The sequence below is a fragment of the Schistocerca piceifrons genome, chromosome 8 (genome assembly GCF_021461385.2).
Source record: "Schistocerca piceifrons isolate TAMUIC-IGC-003096 chromosome 8, iqSchPice1.1, whole genome shotgun sequence".
Classification (NCBI taxonomy): domain Eukaryota; kingdom Metazoa; phylum Arthropoda; class Insecta; order Orthoptera; family Acrididae; genus Schistocerca; species Schistocerca piceifrons.
Genome location: NC_060145.1, coordinates 327,458,033 through 327,482,333, shown reverse-complemented (window position 1 = coordinate 327,482,333; position 24,301 = coordinate 327,458,033). Strand labels below are relative to the sequence as shown.

The 24,301-nt window shown below is 42.4% G+C and overlaps 1 protein-coding gene across 1 annotated transcript; it reads right to left on the bottom strand.

Annotated features, from left to right (window-relative positions):
* Positions 1-2,969: 2,969 nt before the first annotated feature.
* Positions 2,970-15,412, bottom strand: LOC124711929. The gene is made up of 3 exons (XM_047242187.1): positions 15,328-15,412; positions 6,521-6,620; positions 2,970-3,398 (listed from the first exon to the last, which is right to left on the bottom strand). The coding sequence occupies exons 1-3, from the start codon at positions 15,337-15,339 to the stop codon at positions 3,088-3,090; spliced, it is 423 nt and encodes a 140-aa protein (XP_047098143.1). The 5' UTR covers positions 15,340-15,412; the 3' UTR covers positions 2,970-3,087.
* Positions 15,413-24,301: the final 8,889 nt, after the last annotated feature.

Below are 24,301 nucleotides of genomic sequence, written 5' to 3'. Positions count from 1 at the left end.
AACTGTAGCAAACCCTGCTGGTGTGGTATCTCAGTACACCACACTCTGCAATCATTCTCCTGTCTCTTTCTCTCTCTCTAGCGAATCAAAACATATTTTCCTCCTTTTTCTAACATTCCTTATAATGCCAGTGGTCATTGATGCTATCATGGCATCAAGATCACTGTTTGTATCCTCGGCGCTAACTTATTCGCAAAATTCGGGTCTGCTTGAAGAAATTTTCAGGCAAGCATTCATAACACTCTCACACTATCCCTTTCTCTGGCGGCAGATGTGACTAGGGTCACATGTTCAAATCTCCGTCGGGTCTATATTACAGTAGTATGATCAGGAAACATAAGCGGAATTTTCTCCAAGTTAACTCTGGAGTACTCTGTCAGTACAGTTCTGACGCTCGTGGTCTATAAAGGCATCCGATTATCTTGTCTAACACGTGTTTGATATTTACTTTTCCCCACATTATTCCACATTCGAAATCTGTAATAACCTCACTAGATATTATCGAATTCTTACTGCAATAAATACGCCGCCAACACTGACGTCTTAACTATCCTTGCGAAAAACACGGTGTTCCACGAGATATGGTCAATATTCAGGGATATGGCAAGAACGATCATTAGAAGCAGAAAAATCTACTACACATGGGTTCTGAAATATATACCTTAAGACCCATAATCATTTCTTCATCATCGATACTATGAGACAAATCTCTTTTGCTGCAAGCTCTTTGCTCTCCATATTTTGGGAGGAGGTAGTTGGACCAAACCAAGAAAAAATTGTCTATTAAAGACGGGCTCTAATATGCATACCATAAGAGATATAAATACTTGAGTGGCAGAGCTGTGTTTTACAGTAATGAACAAGTTCTCGTAGCTCTTAAAGTACGCATTTTAGCACCCATGTCTACCACACTTTTTTTGCTTCGATTAATCGTTCCTGACCATTCGTCCTGGAATACCCTAGATAATTGAATCAGTATTTAAGATTTCATTGCTACTCACAGTTCAGCTTTCTAGTACTGTCTGGTCAGTATTACCTTTGATAAGCAGTACTAATTTGGGGACCTTTCACGAATACTTATGTAGTCCATATTATCACAATAATCTTTTCCATTACCCTTCTGTGAGAAAGAAAGTTCACTGAGAATAACCTGGCTAATGTATCTTCCGATTCGGCTGACAGTATCACTGATCACAAAGAGGAGATCCTTAAAAAAGAATACGCCTCACGATTTGCGCTGACCTGGTAACTGCTTCCAGCGCGTAAAAGGCGCCTGACGTACTGACGGTTTGGGGAAGGGGATGAGGGGTGGGGGGGAGGGGTGAGGGGGCGGGGGGAGGGGCAAGAATTCTCCACCCTATTGAGATCGTCGCACAATCACCTGGATTCTGGATTAGACCTTCCACTCTGTTCCAAATAAAAACCAACTTTAACAGTACTTCGAGGCCTTACTCTACAGACCTTTATTAAAAAGGTGAACAATGTAGTCATGGAGACTACTTACAGAGCATTGTTTAGAAAACTGTAAACTATATTACATCACCACATCCCTCACTACTAGAGGGACTACGAGGATCGAGATTTCTTCAACTGCTGTAGAGTTATGCCTCGTATGTTCTGTGTCCTTAGAGAGAGTTACGTTGCTCAACATTTCTCACATTAACGGAAAAAAATTAATTCCCTTGTAATAATAAATATATGAGTCAGTAGACGAAACCTAAAATTTATCAGCATACCAATTTCTGACCTGTGATTACCAGGTTCGCCAGATAGCGCAAGACTTATTTTAGCCCAAAACAGGCACGTGAAAGACGTGACTAAGTCATAGAAGTATTCCGTTTATGAGTTAACCTGTTTCGCAGTTAATGTCAGCCAAGTTCACACAGTTCGTGCTTACTTTCAGTTGTTATACATTAGTTTTCCACAACGAGTAACATCAAATCCTTTGTTCGACATATGCACCAATAATTGTGCTCTCGCCTTATATGTGTCTAAAAGGTATAGAACTTATACGACTTGTTATTGTTGTGATAGCGTGATAGCTGTGTTTACTTGACCAGAATTTACTCTGGACACGAATAATACAGTGGGTCATTTTTTTATTTGACTTTATTATTCCATATCATTCCTTTATTGACCAGCAAAGATGGTTTCACAACTTCCATTCAAGCAGTTCCAGTATCATTTCCACCAACTCTGCAAAGTTGTCATGTTTTTGTTAATATATATTACATTGGATTCGTCATACATTTTGCATAGGTATTTGTCTGTATGTACTTATTTTTATCACCCTCTTAACTGTAACAGACGACGAGGTGGCGCAGTTGTTAGCACACTGGACTCACATTCGGAAAGACGGCGGTTCAGACCCACGTCCGGCCAGGCAAATTTATCTTTCCTGTGATTTCCCTACATCGCAGCAGGCAAATGCCGGGATGGTTCCTTCGAAAGGGCACTTTTTCTTCCACATCCTTGGCACAATCCGTGCTTCTGCTCCTTCTTTAATGACCTCCATGTCGACTGGACGTTTAACCCAATCTGCTTTCTTCTGTAATTCTCGAAAACTTTTTCCTGTATCAGTGTCTGATGTCTGTAGTCAGAGCTATTTTTAATTTTCTTGCCTGCAGTATTTTATTGTTCTTTAACCTATACTAAGCCACTCTTTAAAAATTTCGAATATTGGTCACTCTTGTACATCTCCTCATTATTTTTATTAGAGTGCTTCTTTTTTGGTACTGTTATCTGCAGTTTTTTTTAGTTCCAGCTCAGTTCTGTTTTATACATTATTACAGTGCCTGAAAAATTTTTCCTCTGTAGTACCACATTTTCCATTGTAGCCGAATTTTCAGATAAAGGCATCAATATTTGTGTGGAATACACAGTGCAAAAACAGACAGAAGAAACAATGTGTGTGGTGTGGATCAGGAATATAATGGGATATGGGAATATGAAGAAGATATCATAAAAAATTTCTCCACAGTTATTTTTATTTGACTACTCAAGTATGAAATGCTACACTAAAGGATATTGGTAATAGTTGTACAGAGCATTGATTGAATATGCAGAACGTTGTTCAAAAAGGCTTCCTTATCCAGCGTAGGGGAGAACTCCAGCTGCAGCAGTATATGGGTAATCTCCAGCAGTGTACGGGTAACCTCTTAGCCCTGCAGTGTAGGGGTAGGTCCCAGCTGTGTAGGCGTATGTCCCAGCTGTGTAGGGGTAAGTTCCAGCAGTGTAGGGATACGTTTTAGCTGTGTAAGGGTAAGATGCCGCACGGTAGGGGTAGCCGTCAGCCAGGGTGTTGTAGGCTGCTGAATAGGGGTAGGCCCCTGTGTAGCCCAGGCCGGGGGTGGCGTAGCGGTCCGCAATGGCAGCGTAATACGGGTTGTAGGCCGCCCCTGAAATAGAAGGTTTCGTTACTACCAGAGTAAATACGAATGAAGTGAATGGATAAGTATACCACTTAATGAGATACGTATTTTACTCCGTATGATCTGTCAGCAATGTATCAGAAAACTCCTATGTTGCTCTACAACTGGTGTAAATATTCTTTCTTTACAAGTCTTTCACTTAAATAACAAAAATCTAAATCTAATCTTCAGAAATTCTCAAGTTCGACACTTAAATTTATTCCGTTTCTGAAGAAAATATAAGTGAAATGTAGATAATAGAAATCGTAAATTTTTCGCTGGTGTTGTAAGCGTGACGGTTTATTCTAAGTGTAGACATTATACTGTATATATATATATATATATATATATATATATATATATATATTTGTTTAATTGCCTTTGTTTCTACCATCTACTTTATAAGGCTGCCCCTTTGAAACTCACTGTGCAATATTCATCATAAAAAATTGCATTGTACAGGTCACAATTTCACAAAATATTATAGGATGATGGCAAATTATCTCTGCATTAGATTCCTCCAATTTTTATTGCTCTGCTAGCACCGATACTATAATTACAACGACGATTCTGTCTGCAGCCGGTGCCCTGACATAATAACCCAAAAAACATTCATTATCTAATACAATAACTGTGATCAGATTAAGCAAGAAAACAGAAAGAAGCTAAGGACAGTCGTATTAGCTGTTGTTTCCAAAAGTGGTCCCTGACCTGACGCTGTACCGACAGCTGATGTATGCTGCTTCCCTGAAATAATTTCCTATACAGTCGTCAATATGCTTCATTATTCTTTTATTGGTATAAAAGATACTCCAAAATAATAACTATGTGTTGAGCTGTGTAACATAAACCTATTTGAATCGTTAAGCCAAAAAATTGACCTGTTTGTATGTTTAACAGTATCTTACTTTCATAATCTCTCACTTCGTCACCCATTATGTATTAACACTAAAAACAGTATAAAATATTCCATTTCTCTGCCAAGACGTTATATTCTACTACAGATGCATTTCCTCGGTCAGCCCATTTTGAAATATAGTCGGTCTACAAATTTTCGACTCGCTGCTGAACATGAGGAAGAAAGTATTTTATTACTCTCAATTACAGGAGGCTCACGAAATGCTAATGAAGTCACTTCATCTTCCCACATATTAACATTAAATAAGAATAAAGGTTTAGCTTTTCTCCCTTGAGTTTGATATTATTAAGTATTCTATTCGCGAGAAGCCAATGACAGTTTTCCTCTTTCACTTAAATATCTAGTTATGTCTAGTCCTTTTGTTTTGCGTTAGTTGGAATCTAGATCGTTTTATGGCAGTTGTGTTTGAGAAATAATGCTATTCAACGTTATCTAAAGCCGCAAACAAACAGACAATTTATTATAGTTCTAACAATTGTGGTATGTCTAGTCTGTGTTGAGGAAATGAATAGGTTTGGACGTGTAAAGGGAAAAGAGTATTCAGGTTAGAAATATAATCTGAATCATTGATACATCTTTACAGCAAGAATCTTGTCTTGCTCAGGGACAAGTATACATCCACGCATGTCAGTTTTCGCTACTAGTTATGATACATCCTATGTACGAAATTTAGCAGCAGATCGTAATAGATGTCCAAAGAGGCCTCTTGTGCCGTTTATACCTTAAACCGGCCCTGGAGAAAAGGATACTGAATTTGATGGACTGATATGATACGAAATGAGGAGACTCTTCACAGAATCGGTAAGGGATGGCACCAACAATGTGCGACGGCCTCAGGGGGTACCTCCCGTGGTATTAAAAGAAGGTAAAGTTTTGGGGGATACACAGATATAAGTATAGAGATCTAATGACTGAGAAATGAAATGAAATGATCGTACGGAACTGATGGCTAGGAGTCCCCATCTGGGGAAATTCAGTCACCGAGTTGCAAGTCTCTTCATCTGACGCCACACTGGGCGACTTGCGTGTCTGTGATGATGAAATGATGATGAGGGCAACAGAACACCCAGTCCCTGAGCGGAGAAAATCTCCAATCCGGCCGGAAATCGAAACAGGGTACACTGCTTGGCTGTTAGACGTACTGACCATTCAGCAATGGAGGTGGACAATAATTGAGAACACTAAGTGTTTCTTTCGCTCTGAGATGGAGGGATTCTACATATCTACATATATACTCCGGTAGCCACCAAGCGGTGTGTGGCGGAGGGCATAATTCGCGCCAAAGTCATATTTCCCCCTCTCTGTTCCACTCGCGGATCGCGCGAGGGAAATACGACTGTCTGAACGCCTCAGTACGAGCTCTAACTTCTCTTTGAATGGGGATCATTGCGCGATTTGAAAGTTGGTGGTAATAATATATGCTCTATTCCTCGGCGAAGATCGGATTTCGGAATTTAGTGAGCAGTCCCTTCCGTTTAGCGCGTCGTCTATCTGCAAGTGTGTCCCATTTCAAACTTTCAATGAGATTTTTAGCGTCCTCGTGATGGCTAAATGTACCAGTCACGAATCTTGCCGCTCTTATTTGGACCTTCTCAATCTCTTGAACCAGATCCAACTGGTAAGGGTCCCATACAGATGAACAATACTCTAAGACTGGACGAACTAACGTATTGTAAGATTTCCTTCGTCGAAGGACAGCATCGCTTCAGGATTCTACCAATAAACCGCAGTTCGTCTTGCCCGTTACTTTTGTAATCTGATCATTCCATCTGAGATCATTTCCAATAGTCACACCCAGATACTTGACGGATGTTACCGCTTCCAAAGACTGGGCATTTATTTTGTACTCGTACATTGATGGGGACTTTCGCCTTATTATACGTAGTATTGGAGCAGTACATGAAATCATGGCGCGCAGCACCAAATTTGTCAGAAGACTGGTGACACACATATCAGAAAATACAACTGAAAATTAGAGTTAAGTAGATAATCTATGTTTAGGTACTGCGACTTCATATGCTAATAATGGTGCAATACAAAAACACCGCTCAGTCAAAATGTTACATTGTAGCAATGACGAGGTTTAAAATAAAATAGCAAGATCTTACGGCACGCAAATGTTTGAGGCCGGAAAAAAGCGCTTCTGAAGAAGTAACACACACACATAAGTCGATTTTGGGGAAGTTCTTACCTGTGACCAGAGGGTCGACCGCTTTCTTTGACCTCTGGACGCTGCTGTCATCGACAGAGGCGGCCAAGGCGGCGCCCGACACAGCAAAAATCACTAGCACCTGTAACATAAACTGCAAGGGTCACCTGCTGCTTCATAGATTATGCAACATGAAACTACTGTAACAGACGGATACAGAAGCAAGTGAGTTATCAGAAGAAAATTAATAGTCGCCAGCATCCGGCATGAACATTGTCACTAGTGTGGATATGAGGAGGGATTTCTTATCACAATCGACCACAAAGCGCAGACAAATACTTCTCTGTAGATATGTTGTTGTTGTGGTCTTCAATCCTGAGACTGGTTTGATGCAGCTCTCCATGCTACTCTATCATGTGCAAGCTTCTTCATCTCCCAGTACCTACTGCAACCTACATCCTTCTGAATCTGCATAGTGTATTCGTCTCTTGGTCTCCCTCTACGATTTTTACCCTCTACACTGCCTTCCAATGCTAAATTTGTGATCCCTTGATGCCTCAAAACATGTCCTACCAACCTGTCCCTTCTTCTAGTCAAGTTGTGCCACGAATTTCTCTTCTCTTCAATTCTATTCAAAACCTCGTCATTAGTTATGTGATCTACCCATCTAATCTTCAGCATTCTTCTGTAGCACCACATTTCGAAAGCTTCTATTCTCTTCTTGTCCAAACTATTTATCGTCCATGTTTCACTTCCATACATGGCTACACTCCATACAAATACTTTCAGAAACGACTTCCTGATACTTATATCTATACTCGATGGTAACAGATTTCTCTTCTTCAGAAACGCTTTCCTTCCCATTGCCAGTCTACATTTTATATCCTCTCTACTTCGACCTTCATCAGTTATTTTACTCCCTAAACAGCAAAACTTCTTTACTACTTTAAGCGTCTCATTTCCTAATCTAATTCACTCAGCATCACACGATTTAATTTTACTACATTCCATTATCCTCGTTTTGCTTTTGTTGATGTTCGTCTTAAATCCTCCTTTCAAGACACTGTCCATTCTGTTCAACTGTTCCTCCAAGTCCTTTGCTGTCTCTGACAGAATTACAATGTCATCGGCGAACCTCAAAGTTTTTCTTTCTTCTCCATGAATTTTAATACCTACTCCGAATTTTTCTTTTGTTTCCTTTACTGCTTGCTCAATATACAGATTGAATAACACCGGGGAGAGGCTACAATCCTGTCTCACTCCCTTTCATGCCGCTCGACTCTTATAACTGCCATCTGGTTTCTGTACAAATTGTAAATCGCCTTTCGCTCCCTGTATTTCACCCCTGTCACCTTTAGAATTTGGAAGAGAGTATTCCAGTCAACAGTGTCAAAAGCTTTCTCTAAGTCTACAAGTGCTAGAAACGTGGGTTTGCCTTTCCTTAATCTTTCTTCTAAGATAAGTCGTAAGGTTAGTATTGCCTCCCGTGTTCCAGTATTGCTACGGAATCCAAACTGATCTTCCCCGAGTTCCACTTCTACCAGTTTTTCCATTCGCCTGTAAAGAATTCGCATTAGTATTTTGCAGCTGTGACTTATTAAACTGATAGTTCGGTAATTTTCACATCTGTCAACACCTGCTTTGTTTGGGATTGGAATTATTATATTGTTCTTGAAGTCTGAGGGTATTTCGCCTGTCTCATACATCTTGCTCACCAGATGGTAGAGTTTTGTCATGACTGGCTCTCCCAAGGCCGTCAGTAGTTCTAATGGAATGTTGTCTACTCCCGGGGCCTTGTTTCGACTCAGGTCTTCCAGTGCCCTGTCAAACTCTTCAAGCAGTATCGTATCTCCCATTTCGCCTTCATCTACATCGTCTTCCATTTCCATAATATTGTCCTCAAGTACATCGCCCTTGTATAAACCCTCTATATACTCCTTCCACCTTTCTGCCTTCCCTTCTTTGCTTAGAACTAGGTTTCCATCTGAGCTCTTGATAGTCATACAAGTGGTTCTCTTCTCTCCAGAGGCCTCTTTAATTTTCCTGTAGGCAGAACATATCTTACCCCTAGTGAGATAAGCCTCTACATCCTTACATTTGTCTTCTAGCCATACCTGCTTAGCCATTTTGCACTTACTGTCGATATCATTTTTGAGACGTTTGTATTCCTTTTTGCCTGCTTCTTTTACTGTCTTTTTATATTTTCTCCTTTCATCAATTAAATTCAATATTTCTTCTGTTACTCAAGGATTTCTACTAGCCCTCGTCTTTTTACCTACTTGATCGTCTGCTGCCTTCACTACTTCATCCCTCAGAGCTACCCATTCTTCTTCTACTGTATTTCTTTCCCCCATTCCTGTCAATTGTTCCCTTATGTTCTCCCTGAAACTCTGTACAACCTCTGGTTTAGTCAGTTTATCCAGGTCCCATCTCCTTAAATTAGCACCTGTTTGTAGTTTCTTCAGTTTTAATCTATAGCTCATAAGCAATAGATTGTGGTCAGAGTCCACATCTGCCCCTGGAAATGTCTTACAATTTAAAACCTGGTTCCTAAATCTCTGTCTTACCATTATACAATCTATCTGATACCTTTTAGTATGTCCAGGTTTCTTCCATGTATACCACCTTCTTTTATGATTCTTGAACCAAGTGTTAGCTATGATTAAGTTATGTTCTGTGCAAAATTCCACCAGGCGGCTTCCTCTTTCATTTCTTCCCCCCAATCCATATTCACCTACTATGTTTCCTTCTCTCCCTTTTCCTACTGTCGAATTCCATTCACCCATGACTATTAAGTTTTTATCTCCATTGAATACCTGAATAATTTCTTTTATCTCATCATACATTTCATCAATTTCTTCGCCATCTGCAGTGCTAGTTGGCATATAAACTTGTACTACTGTAGTAGCCGTGGGCTCCGTGTCTATCTTGGCCACAATAATGCGTTCACTATGCTGTTTGTAGTAGCTTACCCGTACTCCTATTTTTTATTCATTATTAAATATACTCCTGCATTACCCCTATTTGAATTTGTATTTATAACCCTGTATTCACCTGACCAGAAGTCTTGTTCCTCCTGCCACCGAACTTCAGTAATGTCTACTATATCTAACTTTAACCTATCCATTTCCCTTTTTAAATTTTCTAACCTTCCTGCCCGATTAAGGGATCTGACATTCCACGCTCCGATCCGTAGAACGCCAGTTTTCTTTCTCCTGATAACGACGTCCTTTTGAGTAGTCCCCGCACGGAGATCCGAATGGGGGACTCTGTAGATAGGGAAAACTTTTTGTGGCCACAGAGAAGATCTGGTGTAGCAAAATAATATTTAAATTTCAGACCTGTCCTACGTTGTAGCAATTCCCTACATCAAGCCAATTGAAAAGACCATTTTTGGGCCTGCAGGAGTAGGGAACCTCTAGGAGTAGGAAACATTTATGGCTGTGAACAGTAAGTAAACGAAAGAATTAACGCCTCTGGGCCCACTGGTCATTATTTCATAAAGTTAGTTAACGTAGACGTCGAAACCGGCGGAGAGGGCTCTTAGAAAAGGCAGGGTTTGTTTTATACCGTTTGGCAGGTGGCATGTATCACAGTGAATATTCTGAATACAGGCCGTTCCACACTGATATGGAAAATTCCAAAGCAATATACGACGCTTCTCGAGAAACAAATGGTGAATAAGATGCTACATCTAGGAGACGTATTCATCGAAGACAAAGAGCAACGTACAAGAGGTAGTCGGCAAAGAAACAGGAACGAGAGAAGCAATTCTCAGATTCCGTGTTATAATGAAATGGAGTCTGAAGAAAGCTGTTGATTTAGAGAACACTTTCGACACTGTAAGATGGAATAAGATTTTCACAGTCCTTAGAAGATAGTGGAACAGTTATGAATTCTTTATTTATTTCTTGGCTCCTTTGTCCCGCTTTCAACGCGTGGTCAGTCGTGTTACTAGTGATTTGGCAGTGTTAGTTGCAGAGGATATCCTTGCTGTCGCCACCCCGAATCCCCTAGGACGGAATAAGTGTACCCCAGCTGTCTCAATCTAGTGTAAGCCATGTAAGAATTCAAACATTTTCAAATGTCTGCGAGTCGTGTAAATGAGGCGTGACGTGGGGACCAGCCCAGTATTCATCTAGTGGGATGTGGAAAACCGCCTAAAAACTACAAAAACAACACACCCTGGCACATGACGTTCACCAGGCGCTCGTCATATCCACACCCTGTCATCGGAACGCCACATTGTGTACCGTGATTCGTCACTACACACAACGTTTTTCCACTGTTCAATAAGCCAATGTTTACGCTCCTTACACCAAGCGAGGCGTCGTTTGGTATTTACTGGCTTGATGTGTGGCTTATGAGCAGCTGCTCGATCATGAAATCCAAGTTTTCTCACCTCCTGCCTAACTGTTTTAGTACTTGCAATGGATCCTGATGCAGTTTGAAATTCCTGTGTGATGGTCTGGATAGATCTCTGCCTATTACACATTACGACTCTCTTCAACTGTCGGCGGTCTCTGTCAGTCAACAGACGAGGTCGGCCTGCACGCTTCTCTGCTGCACGTATCCCTTCACGTTTCCACTTCATTATCACATGGGAAACAGTGGACCTAGAGACATTTAGGAGTGCGGAAATCTCGCGTACAGATGTATGACACAAGTGACACCCAATCACCTGGCCACGTTCGAAGTCCGTGAGTTCCGCGGAGCGCCCCATTCTGCTCTCTCACGATATCTAATGACTACTGATGTCGCTGATATGGAGTACCTGGCAATAAGTGCTAGCACAATGCAACTAATACGAAAAAGTATGTTTTTGGGGGTGTCCGGATACTTTTGATCACATAGTGTACTTCAGTGCCGTTACGGAAAGAGGACCTCGCCGTATTTCGTTAATGTGTCGATATTCAGAATGAGAAGCAATGCTATTGCCGTTGTTTTGATGAAGCTCTGATCGGCTTGTCCAAACCCATTTTGACTGTCAGCAGCTTTAATGCGCACAGATGCTTGTGTTCCAACTCTACGTCGTCGTCGCCGGCCGCGGTGGTCTCGCGGTTCTAGGCGCGCAGTTCGGAACCGTGCGACTGCTGCGGTCGCAGTTTCGAATCCTGCCTCGGGTATGGATGTGTGTGATGTCCTTAGGTTAGTTAGGTTTAAGTAGTTCTAAGTTCTAGGGGACTGATGACCACAGCAGTTGAGTCCCATAGTGCTCAGAGCCATTTGAACCATTTCTACGTCGTCGTACCGGAACTGGCGCCTAAGCACTAGTCATTAGACTAACACTGCTTCCAAAGTTAGTTCTACAGCGGACAGTCTGAACATCATTCCTATAAAGTTGGTTACTCATACGGTAAATAGTTTTTCGTCTCCGCTGGCTCGAGTAACGAAAGTTTAATTACAGTCACCCTGAATATGTAGCAGGAAGCAATATGTTAGTTGGCTCTTCTGAGAGCGTATAGTCTCGGAATTTTACAACCGCTCCCTTGACGAAAAGTCTGTAGCTAAAGACTGGAAAGTAGCACAGGTCATACCAATATTCAAGAAAGGAAATTGGAGTAACCCACTGAATTACAGACGCATATCACTGACCTTCATTTGCAGTAGGATTTTGGAGCTTACACTGTATTAGAACATCATGAATCACCTTGAAAAAATGACTTATTGATATATAACCAACACGGATTCAGAAAATACACAGCTATCTCTGTATACCCATGAAGTACTGAGTGCTGTTGACAAGGGATCTCAGATCGATTCCATATTCCTAGGTTTCCACAAGGCTTTTGATACCGTTCCTCACAAGCGACTTTTAATAAAATGGCGTGCATATGGAGTATCGTCTCAGTTGTGTGACTAGATTCGTGATTTCCTCTCAGAGAGGTCACAGTTCGTAGTAATAGACGGTAAATCATCGAGTAGAACAGAAGTGATATCTGGCGTCCCACAAGGTGGTGTCATAGGCCCTCTTGCTGTTCCTGATATGCATAAAGGATCCAGGTGATAATCCGAGCAGCCCCCTTAGATTGTTTGCAGATGACGCTGTACTTTACCGTCTAGTAAAATCATCAGACGATCAGTTCCAATTACAAAATGTTCTAGAGAAAATTTCTCTATGTTGCGAAAAGTGGCAATTGGCACTAAACAAAGAAAAGTGCGAGGTCACCCACATGGGTATTAAAAGAAACCCGATAAATTTTGGGTATACGATAAATCGAACAAATCTAAAAGCTGTCAATTCGACTAAATACCTAGGAATTACAATTACGAGCAACTTAAATTGCAAAGACCACATAGATAATATTGTGGGGAAGGCGAAACAGAGACTACGCTTTGTTGGCAGAACACTTAGAAGATGCGACAAACCAACTAAAGAGACAGCCAACATTACACTTGTCCGTTCTCTGCTGGAATACTGCTGTGCGGAATGGGGTCGTTACCGGGTAGGATTGACGGAGGACATCGAAAAAGTGCAAAGAAGGGCAGCTCGTTTCGTGTTGTTGCGCAATAGGGGTGAGAGTGTCACTGATATGATACGCGAGTTGGGGTGGCAGTCATTGGAAAAAAAAGGCGGTTTTCTTTGAGGCGAGATCTATTTATGAAATTTCAATCACCAACTTTCTCTTCTGAATGCGAAAATATTTTGTTGACACCCAACTACGTAGGGAGAAATGATCATCATAATAAAATAAGAGAAATCAGAGCTCGAACGGAAAGATTTAGGTTTTCCTTTTTCCCACGCGCCATTCGAGATTTGAATGGTGGAGAAGTAATATGAAAATGGTTCGATGAACCCTCTGACAGGCACTTAAGTGCGAATTGCAGAGTAACCATGTAGATGTAGATGTATATGTAGATGTAGAGTACTGCTAAACGTGGAGTGTAACGCCTCTCTTGTGTCGTCAGCCACTATAGTTGAGTGAGCTTCTCCGCAACGACTTCGCACTTTCTAAACGAACGTGGACGAAACACGCTTCTATTATTCGAATCTTCTTTATTTCCTCTATCAATCGATTCTGGTATGGGTTCGAGTCTAGCGAGTAATATTCAAATACTGGTGGAATGTGATTTTTGTAAGCTACTTCCTTAGTGAGTAGACATAACATCCTGAGCATTTTACCTTCTATTTTGAACCACTCTATACTCATACTCCAAGAACAACGGACGTGACCGCTTCCAGTAACTGTTGTGCACTAGTATAATCACAAAATAATGGTTCTTCCCACTTTTTATGCACAGTGCGTTACATTTAGTAAGTGCCAAAACCTGGCGCCGATTCCTCGTGATCTTCCTGTATTACTCTAAATGCAACAACACCATCCGCGTGTCCGTAGCTCACGCTCTAGTGGCTAGCGTTGCTGCCTCTGGATCAAGGAGTCCCGGGTTCGATTCCTAGCCGGGTCGGGGATTTTCTCTGCCCGTGGACTGGGTGTTTGTATAGTCTTCATTAATTCATCATCATCATTCGTGACAGTGGCGAGACTGCGCTGTGTAAATAAAATGGTGTGAAAATTGGGACTTTGTAACGGCGCTGGTGACACTGCAGCTGAGCGCCCCACAAACCAAACATCATCAATATCATCCGCAAACATTCTCTTGGTGGTTTCAGTGCTATCTACTAGAACGTTCACACATATTGTGAACTGTAATGATCCTATAACAAATCCTCTGAGTGCACTCAAAGTTACCTTTACGTTTGAAAATTTCTCTACGTTAAGAATGGAATGCTGTCTTTTGTTTGGCAGGAACTTTATAATCCATTCATAAGGGTAGTCCGATACTTCACGTACAAGTTGATCTAATCAGAATGAGATCCAGAATGAGATTTTCACTCTGCAGCGGAGTTTTCGCTGATATGAAACTTCCTGGTAGATTAAAACTGTGTGCCGGACCGAGACTGGAACTCGGGACCTTTGCCTTTCGCGGGCAAGTGCTCTGTCAACTAACCTACCCAAGCACGACTCACGCCCCGTCCTCACAGCTTTACTTCTGCCAGTACCTCGTCTCCTACCTTCCAAACTTTACAGAAGCTCTCCTGCGAACCTTGCAGAACTGAAAGAAAGGGTATTGGTGAGACATGGCTTAGCCACAGCCTGGGGGATGTTTCCAGAATGAGATTTTCACTCTGCAGCGGAGTGTGCGCTGATGTGAAACTTCCTGGCAGATTAAAACTGTGTGCCGGACCGAGACTGGAATTCGGGACCTTTGCCTTCCGCGGGCAAGTGCTCTACCAACTGAGCTACCCAAGCACGACTCACGCCCCGTCCTCACAGCTTTACTTCTGCCAGTACGTCGTCTCCTACCTTCCAAACTTTACAGAAGCTCTCCTGCGAAACTTGCAGAACTAGCACTCCTGAAAGAAAGGATATCGGTGAGACATGGATTAGCCACAGCCTGGGGGATGTTTCCAGAATGAGATTTTCACTCTGCAGCGGAGTGTGCGCTGATATGAAACTTCCTGGCAGATTAAAACTGTGTGCCGGACCGAGACTGGAACTCGGGACCTTTGCCTTTCGCGGGCAAGTGCTCTGCCAACTGAGCTACCCAAGCACGACTCACGCCCCGTCCTCACAGCTTTACTTCTGCCAGTACCTCGTCTCCTACCTTCCAAACTTTACAGAAGCTCTCCTTGATCTAATCAATTAACATGTATGTGCGTCTAGACGCAGTCAGCCTATCTACGGACGTTAGTGTAAAGAATAAGGGGTGACGTAAGTACTTTGATACATTGTAACGAGCGGATACCTCTGCCAGGTGTTTTGCGGAGCATTCCTACAGCAATATAGTTGCTGAAGGCATCTTTCTGTTAGAAGAAAATGTGTGAGCCGCGAAAATCTGCTACTCACCAGCTTCAGCATTTTGATGAACGACGTGCCTGCGGACTACAGCGACGTGAGTGTGGGATTCTGCGGTCGGTCGACTGCGTGTGAGGATCGGCAAGCGGCGAGGCCTTTTATACGCAGCAGCTGAAGCAGACGCACGGCCACAATCCCCCCACCATCGCCCGCTCTGGCCGTTAATTACCCGCGTGTTGGTCCTGGTAACTTACCCGATGGGAGGAGCCAAAGGAACGAACATGTGCTGATTTCTCAGTTTCGTAGCAGCCCATGTAGGATGCGCACAGGCTTTTTCGTTCTCTTTCTTCGTGATCAAAATGTTCTCTGTCGATATCGCGTTTCACGAATATAACAGTCGATAAGAAGGGCGACATTGTGTTTCAGGGTGCAAAACTAGTTAAGATATAATCTTCTCAACCTAAACAAGGTTTACATCTACATCTACATTTATACTCAGCAAGCCACCCAACGATGTGTGGCGGAGGGCACTTTACGTGCCACTGTCATTACCTCCCTTTCCTTTTCCACTCGCGTATGGTTCGCGGGAAGACGATTGCCGGAAAGCCTCCGTGCGCGCTCGAATCTCTCTAATTTTACATTCGTGATTTCCTCGGGAGATATAAGAAGGGGGAAGCAATATATTCGATACCTCATCCAGAAACGCACCCTCTCGAAACCTGGACAGCAAGCTACACCGCGATGTAGAGCGTCTCTCTTGCAGAGTCTGCCACTTGAGTTTGCTAAACATCTCCGTAACGCTATCACTCTTGCCAAATAACCCTGTGACGAAACGCACCGCTCTTCTTTGGATCTTCTCTATCTCCTCTGTCAACCCGACCTGGTACGGATCCCACACTGATGAGCAATACTCAAGTATAGGCCGAACGAGTGTTTTGTAAGCCACCTCCTTTGTTGATGGACTACATTTTCTAAGGACTCTCCCAATGAATCTCAACCTGGCACCCGCCTTACCGCCCGCCGCGGTGGTCTAGCGGTTCTAGGCGCTCAGTCCGGAGCCGCGCGACTGCTACGGTCGCAGGTTCGAATCCTGCCTTGGGCATGGATGTGTGTGATGTCCTTAGGTTAGTTAGGTTTAAGTAGTTCTAAGTTCTAGGGGACTGATGACCACTGATGTTAAGTCCCATAGTGCTCAGAGCCATTTTGAACCCGCCTTACCAACAATTAATTTTATATGATAATTCCACTTCAAATCGTTCCGTACGCATATTCCCAGATATTTTACAGAAGTAACTGCGCTATCATAAAGTCATACAGTAAATGATCCTTCTTTATATGTATTCGCAATACATAACATTTGTCTATGTTAAGGGACAGTTGCCACTCCCTGCACCAAGTGCCTATCCGCTGCAGATCTTCCTGCATTTCGCTACAATTTTCTAATGCGAAATGCCGCATGGAACTTCCGACACTATCTACTAGATCATTTATATATATTGTGAAAAGTAATGGTCCCATAAAACTCCCCTGTGGTACGCCAGAGGTTACTTTAACGTCTGTAGACGTCTCCCTATTGAGAACAACATGCTGTGAGCTGTTTGCTAAAAACTCCTCAATCCAGCCACACAGCTGGTCTGATATTCCGTGGCTCTTACTTTGTTTATCAGGCGACAGTGCGGAACTGTATCCAACGCCTTCCGGAAGTCAAGGAAAATGGCATCTACCTGGGAGCCTGTATCTAATATTTTCTGAGTCTCATGAACAAATAAAGCGAGTTGGGTCTTACACGATCGCTGTTTCCGGAATCCATGTTGATTCCTACAGAGTAGATTCTGGGTTTCCAGAAATGACATGATGCGCGAGTAAAACACATGTTCTAAAATTCTACAACAGATCGATGTCAGAGATATAGGCCTATAGTTTTGCGCATCTGCTTGACGACCCTTCTTGAAAACTGGGACTACTTGTGCTCTTTTCCAATCATTTGGAACCTTCCTCTAGAGACTTGCGGTACACGGCTGTTAGAAAGTGGGCAAGTTCTTTCGCGTACTCTATGTAGAATCGAATTGGTATCCCGTCAGATCCAGTGGACTTCCTCTGTTGAGTGATTTCAGTTGCTTTTCTATTCCTTGGACACTTATTTCGAAGTCAGCCATTTTTTCGTTCGTGCGAGGATTTAGAGAAGGAACTGCAGTGCGGTCTTCCTCTGTGAAACAGCTTTGGAAAAAGGTGTTTAGTATTTCGGCTTTACGCGTGTCATCCTCTGTTTCAATGCCATTATCATCCCAGAGTGTCTGCCTTAGAACCATAATAAACATCGTTACTATAGTAAAAAAGGCAATGAAACGAGGAAATAGTTCCAACAAAAGTGGGTCAGGAAACAAAGTTTACCCGAAACATTGTATGCACAAGTAGAGTGACACTAACGTTACAACACTTTTAATCTGCAAGATCACGCTTTAGATTATGTTTCCTGATGGTGAACAGATGCGTGTGTGATACATGTGCGTTGCTGGACCGACACACTTTCATGTGCTGCCGGCAGTACGTAGCACGAATCTTCGACAGCTAGTGTATCGACTGTGACTCGCCAATACTATATCCTCCCAGGTCCCCCGCCTTCACTCCGCTGGAGTTTTTTGTGAAGGGATATTTGTAAGCTTTGGGGAATTTCAGTCCTGTAGATAGTCAATAAACTGCGGGAAGCCAGCGTGGATGACAGTCAGTGCATTCGGAAAACTCCTGGGAGGTTTGAAAGTGTACGGGAATCGATGAGCAGATGTGCTGAAACCTTCCTTCAGATGAACCATGGTCAAGTGGAACACTTTTTGTACTCAAGTACATATCTACAGTTTGGATCTTCAAGTATTCTGTTATACGTGCGGTTCTAGGCGCTACAGTCTGGAGCCGAGCGACCGCTACGGTCGCAGGTTCGAATCCTGCCTCGGGCATGGATGTGTGTGATGTCCTTAGGTTAGTTAGGTTTAATTAGTTCTAAGTTCCAGGCGACTGATGTCCTCAGAAGTTAAGTCGCATAGTGCTCAGAGCCATTTGAACCATTTTTATTCTGTTATAACGTGTTTATGGACTGGGCCCTAATAAGTCGTTTTAGGGAAAAGAATGGTTTCCGGGAGCTATGTTTATTGGGATATTTACTTGTATCATTGCCCTCCGCTCGTCCCTTTCAAATCTTCCGTATACCTCAACTTCTACCGGCCGGAGTGGCTGCGCGGTTCTAGGCGCTACAGTCTGGAACCGCGCGACCACTACGGTCGCAGGTTCGAATCCTGCCTCGGGCATGGATGTGTGTGATGTCCTTATGTTAGTTAGGTTTAAGTAGTTCTGAGTTCTAAGGGACTGATGACCTCGCAAGTTAAATCCCATAATGCTCAGAGCCATTTGAACCAATTTTTTGAACCTGAATTTCTGATCATGCCTGTCGTAGCATTGTGAGTGCCTCGCGGTGATTCTTCAGTTGATGAGTTACTATGTAACGTATTGACGTACATGTGGTTGTGGGTTGAACTTAATTTGATTTGTGGTTTACTCTCTATTTTACTATTCGCTTTTCTTTCATTTAAACAGAGCATCTGACGATGACTTGGTAATAAGTCTGATCCAGTAATAATGACACTTGGGTGATCTGCGGCTGGGATACACAACAAAGAAACTTAACGGTATAATTAGTTGCAGATCTGAAGCAGTTTTAAGAATGATTCACAACCGCTTAAATGTCAAACTTCCAGGTTCTGAACTATATAGAAAATATCAAGTCTCCTCAATTTTTTTTCCTGTTTGGAAACCAAGTTTTTTGAGACACTCGTACACAAAATAATCTCGGACTGCTTCCTGCGTCAATTCTGGATCGAAAACTCTAGGCAGGTAGTCAGAGAATATTTTAGTCCTTGTTTCCAAATTCTCCTTTATTGTTTTCGATGTAATGGAGACTTGCTGGATTTGTGAAAACTCTACCTGAACATATTCATATGTAGATGTATATATCAAACGCATAAAAAATAGGTTTATCTGATGATGGGTCTCAATGTGGGGATCGTGACACGAGTTTAGCGAATATCAGGAACTTTGAGCAACGCTTTTAATTACGTGATGGCTCTGCTGCCTAAAAATTTTAAAGGCTCTTCCGTTGAGTCGCTATCATTGTGTGTAGAACGTCTTAATGTATTCTCATGCACGCATGTAACATACCATTCAGTTTTTGTCGCCCGCTATCCATCGTTCTGCAGGACTTAATGTTTCGATACACTTAAGAACCAATTACACTGTCAGAGAAGCATTAAGATTAATATGTCGGTAACACTGATGAAAATTATAAGTGAATAAAAAAGAGGCGACGGTAGTCCACAAGGTACTCTTTTCAAGGTAATTGACATGAAAGATGCACGTCAATCAGATATATAGAGGCATGCCTCAGAATTTTTTGTGTGAAAATAATAAAGCATTTTGAGTAAAACAGTCGTTATTAGCAATCTACACCTTTATTATTTGTGTTAACATATTAATTTCTTAACATGGCCACGCGGTTCTAGGCGCTGCAGTCCGGAACCGCCCGACTGCTACGGTCGCAGGTTCGAATCCTGCCTCGGGCATGGATGTGTGTGGTGTCATTATGTTAGTTAGGTTTAAGTAGTTCTGAGTTCTAGGGGACTGATGACCTCAGATGTTAAGTCCCATAGTGCTCAGAGCCATTTTTTTCTTAACATAGTCACACTGGTGAGGGGCACAGTTCTCGAAACGTGAGATCGGTTTGTTGACATCGTCACTGTAGGATGTCTGACTTTGTTGACGATGCCACAACCTCACTCCTGCCTACACCGTTTCATCACTACCAAAGTGAATCCGTCGAAGGTGTTCTATAAGTTTCGGAAACATCGGATGGAGCCAAGCCGGGACTCTATCTGGGACGATCGATGACAGTGAACCCGAGGCGTCGGATTGTTGCGGATGTGGTAACACTCGCGTGTGTTCCGCAATTCTCATTCTGAAGGAGAAGGCGCTCCATGTGGAAAGAAATCTTCGAATTCGAAACTCGATTGCAGCACGCCACACACAGACGCAGTTACATTATACAGGGGCATGTTACACGTTATTCATGTTTGTTTCATCTAAAAAGCTTTAAGAGTTTTAACATAAAAAGTTCGTAGGTATTACTTTACATCACTCCGTCGTATAGCCTCTACGGTTTGGTTACTAAAATCTTTCTTCATTCTTTTGTAGGGCTTCGAATATTCATTCCGTTCGATGATAAGTGTGATATCCAAGTAAGTAAAGCTTTACCAGTTCAAGATGGATAATATACATTCATTACTAACATAAACTCATTTTCTTTACTTTTGAGGTTAGTTGTCAATGTGATTTTGCTGACACTCATCGAATAGAGCTGTTTGGAAATGCAAAATAATAGTTCCATTCCTGTTCTTCTAACAAGGCAATTACACCATGTCGAATGTTTAAAATCAGTAAAAATTCTTTTAACAATAGAACTGCCTGCTCCACCTTCCATCAAAGTCATTTACACTACTGGCCATTAATATTGCTACACCACGAAGATGACGTGCTACAGACGCGAAATTTAATCGACAGGAAGAAGATGCTGTGATATGCAAATGATTAGCTTTTCAGAGCATTCACACAAGGTTGGTGCCGCTGGTGACACCTACAACTTGCTGACATGAGGAAAGTTTCCAACATATGTCTCATACACAAACAGCAGTTGACTGGCGCTGCCTGGTGAAACGTTGTTGTGATTCCTCGTGTAAGGAGAAAAGCGTACCATCACATTTCCGACTTTGATAAAGGTCGGATGTAGTGTATCGCGATTGCGGTTTATCGTATCGCGACATTACTGCTCGCGTTGGTCGATATCCAATGACTGTTAGCAGAATATCGAATCGGAGGGTTCAGGAGGGTAATGCGGAACGCCGTGCTGGATTCCAACGGCCTCGTATCACTAGCAGTCGAGATGACAGTCGTCTTATCCGCATGGCTGTAGCGGATCGTGCAGCCACGTCTCGATCCCTGAGTCAACAGATGGGGACGTTTGCAAGACAACAACCATCTGCATGAACAGTTCTACGACGTTTGCAGCAGATTGGAGTATCAGCTCGGAGACCATGGCTGCGGTTACCCTTGACGCTGCATCACAGACAGGAACGCCTGCCATGGTGTACTCAACGACGAACCTGGGTGCACGAATGGCAGAAAGTCATTTTTTCGGATGAATCCAGGTTCTGTTTACAGCATCATGATGGTCGCATCCGTGTTTGGCGATATCGCGGTGAGCGGACATTGGAAGCGTGTATTCGTCATCGCCATACTGGCGTATCATCCGGCGTGATGGTATGGGGTGCCATTGGTTACACGTCTCGCTCACCTCTTGTTGGCATTGACGGCACTTTGAACAGTGGACGTTACATTTCAGATGTGTTACGACCCGTGGCTCTACCCTTCATTCGATCCCTGCGAAACCCTAAATTTCAGCAGGACAATGCACGACCGCATGTTGCAGGTCCTGTAGGGCCTTTCTGGATACAGAAAATGTTCGACTGCTGCCCTGGCCAGCACATTCTCGAGATCTCTCACCAATTGAAAACGTCTGGTCAATGGTGGCCGAGCAACTGGCTCGTCACAATACGCCAGTCACTACTCTTGATGAATTGTGGTGTCGTGTTGAAACTGCATGGGCAGCTGTACCTATACACGCCATCCAAGCTCTGACTAAATGCCCAGGCGTATCAAGGCCGTTATTATGGCCAGAGGTGGTTGTTCTGGGTTCTGATTTCTCAGGATCTATGCACCCATATTGCATGAAAATGTAATCACATGTCTGTGTTAGTATAATATATTTGTCCAATAAGTACCCGTTTATCATGTGCATTTCTTCTTGGTGTAGCAATTTTAATGGCCGGTAGTGAATCTGTAAAACTTGGCGATAATGTATGGTTGACATGTAATGAATGTAAAGACTGCACAAATGAACGACGCTGAACAGACAACACCGTTCAGCGGCTGTTGTGACGCCAATGAAGATTATTTTACCTTTTCGTAAATCCTTGCATTATTTGTCATCGAAGTGAACGTGAATTGCCTAAAACACAGCGGAGTGGAACAGTGCGCACTTGGTAGTGTTGCCATGCAGACATGCACATCATTTTCGGTGCTTCCTCACTGCAGTAGTCCATTTTGCAAAGTCACAGTAATCACTTTATCCACCTTTATAACCAAATCTTTTTCCGTTCTAATGTGTGATAATGACTTCTATGCGCTACATGTTTGCACATCAACAATGATTGAAGGAAAAACTGCTACTTTGCGAAATATTTCCACATTGAAAAGATATTTCTCTTCTATTTACTTGCGGTGAGCGTAACTGCCAATTATTGAAATAGAGGATGAGCAAGCGGAGACGAATTGTGTCTCACAACTGTAAGCAACAGGTTAAATATAGAAACAGGAAAGACTTTCTTCCACTTCAAGCCCCTTCGTAAGGTGATTGTTTTATCAGAATGTCTTCTTCTTCTTGATTTTCACGTCTAGGGTACAAAGGAGAGCCCAAGACTGCAATCCACAGATATCGATGTCGTTTATCGACTAATAAAGTCATCAGAAGATCAAACAAACTGCAAAACGATTTAGAAAATATTTCTGAATTCTGTGTGAAGTGGCAGTTGACCCTAAATAACGAAAAGTGTGAGGCATCCACATGAGTTCTAAAAGGAACTCGTTATACTTCGGTTACACGATAAATCAGTCTTATCTAAAAGCCGTAAATTCAACTAAATACCTAGGTATTACAATTGCGAACAACTTAAATTGGAAGGAGCACACAGAAAATGTTGTGGGGAAGGCTAACCAAAGACTACGTTTTATTAGCAGGACACTTAGAAAATGTAACAGACCTACTAAGGAGACTGCCTACACTATGCTTGTCCGTCCTCTTTTAGAATACTGCTGCGTGGTGTGGTAGCCTTACCAGATAAGGCTGACAGAGTACATCGAAAAAGTTCAAGGAAAGGCCGCACGTTTTGTACTATCGATAAATATGGGAGAGAGTGTCACAGAAATGATACAGGATTTGGGCTGGAAATCATTAAAAGAAAGGCGTTTTTCGTTGCGACGGAATCTTCTCATGAAATTCCAATCACCAACTTTCCCTTACGAATGCGAAAATATTTTGTTGACACCGACCTACGTAATGAGGAACGACCACCACGATGAAATAAGGGAAATCAGAGCTCGTACGGAAAGATATAGGTGTTTATTCTTTCCCCGCACTATACGAGGTTGGAATAATAGAGAATTGTGAAGGTGGTTTGATGAACCCTCTGCCAGGGATTTAAATGTGATTTTCAGAGTATCCATGTAGATGTAGTCGATAGTAACACGGAACTACTGTGGAAGGATTCAGGTTACTAGCCCTTCAAGTTCGAGAAAAACGAAGGTCAAATGTCATTATGCATGATCCGTTTCGGACGAGTCGAAGTAGCTTTGAATTTAGGAAACTAATATATTAATATCAGCTTCGATCGTAGTGGTTGTAATTCTTGAGGTGTTCTCAAGTTGCTCACCTGAGATTTTGGTTCTATTTTTACTGTTACTGTGCTTTTCTCTTGTAAACAACTGTTCACAAAGGTACGTGCCGCCAAACCTAGATGAAATATATAACACATACTCTGCAGCAACGGATATTTGTTTCTAGACAGGTATGATTTGTAAAAGTCCAACAAAGATAGATGATCGAATCTTTCTTTTAATTGGATGTCAGAGTGCAACTTTATACATTCCATCTGAAAATCTCCTGCAACGTATCTATATTGTTAGTAATGGTGTCGCATAAATACAAAAGTTTTATTTTTTCGAAAATCCTAGAATCGATTTTCACATTCTTGTATCAGATCGAAATGTGTGCCTGCGTATTTGATTGCGTCTTTAGGCTTGTGTTTGGCAACGTGTTCAAAAAAGTTGCATTTGTTTGTGCTTGCCACAACTTCAGTTTCATTTAGAACGC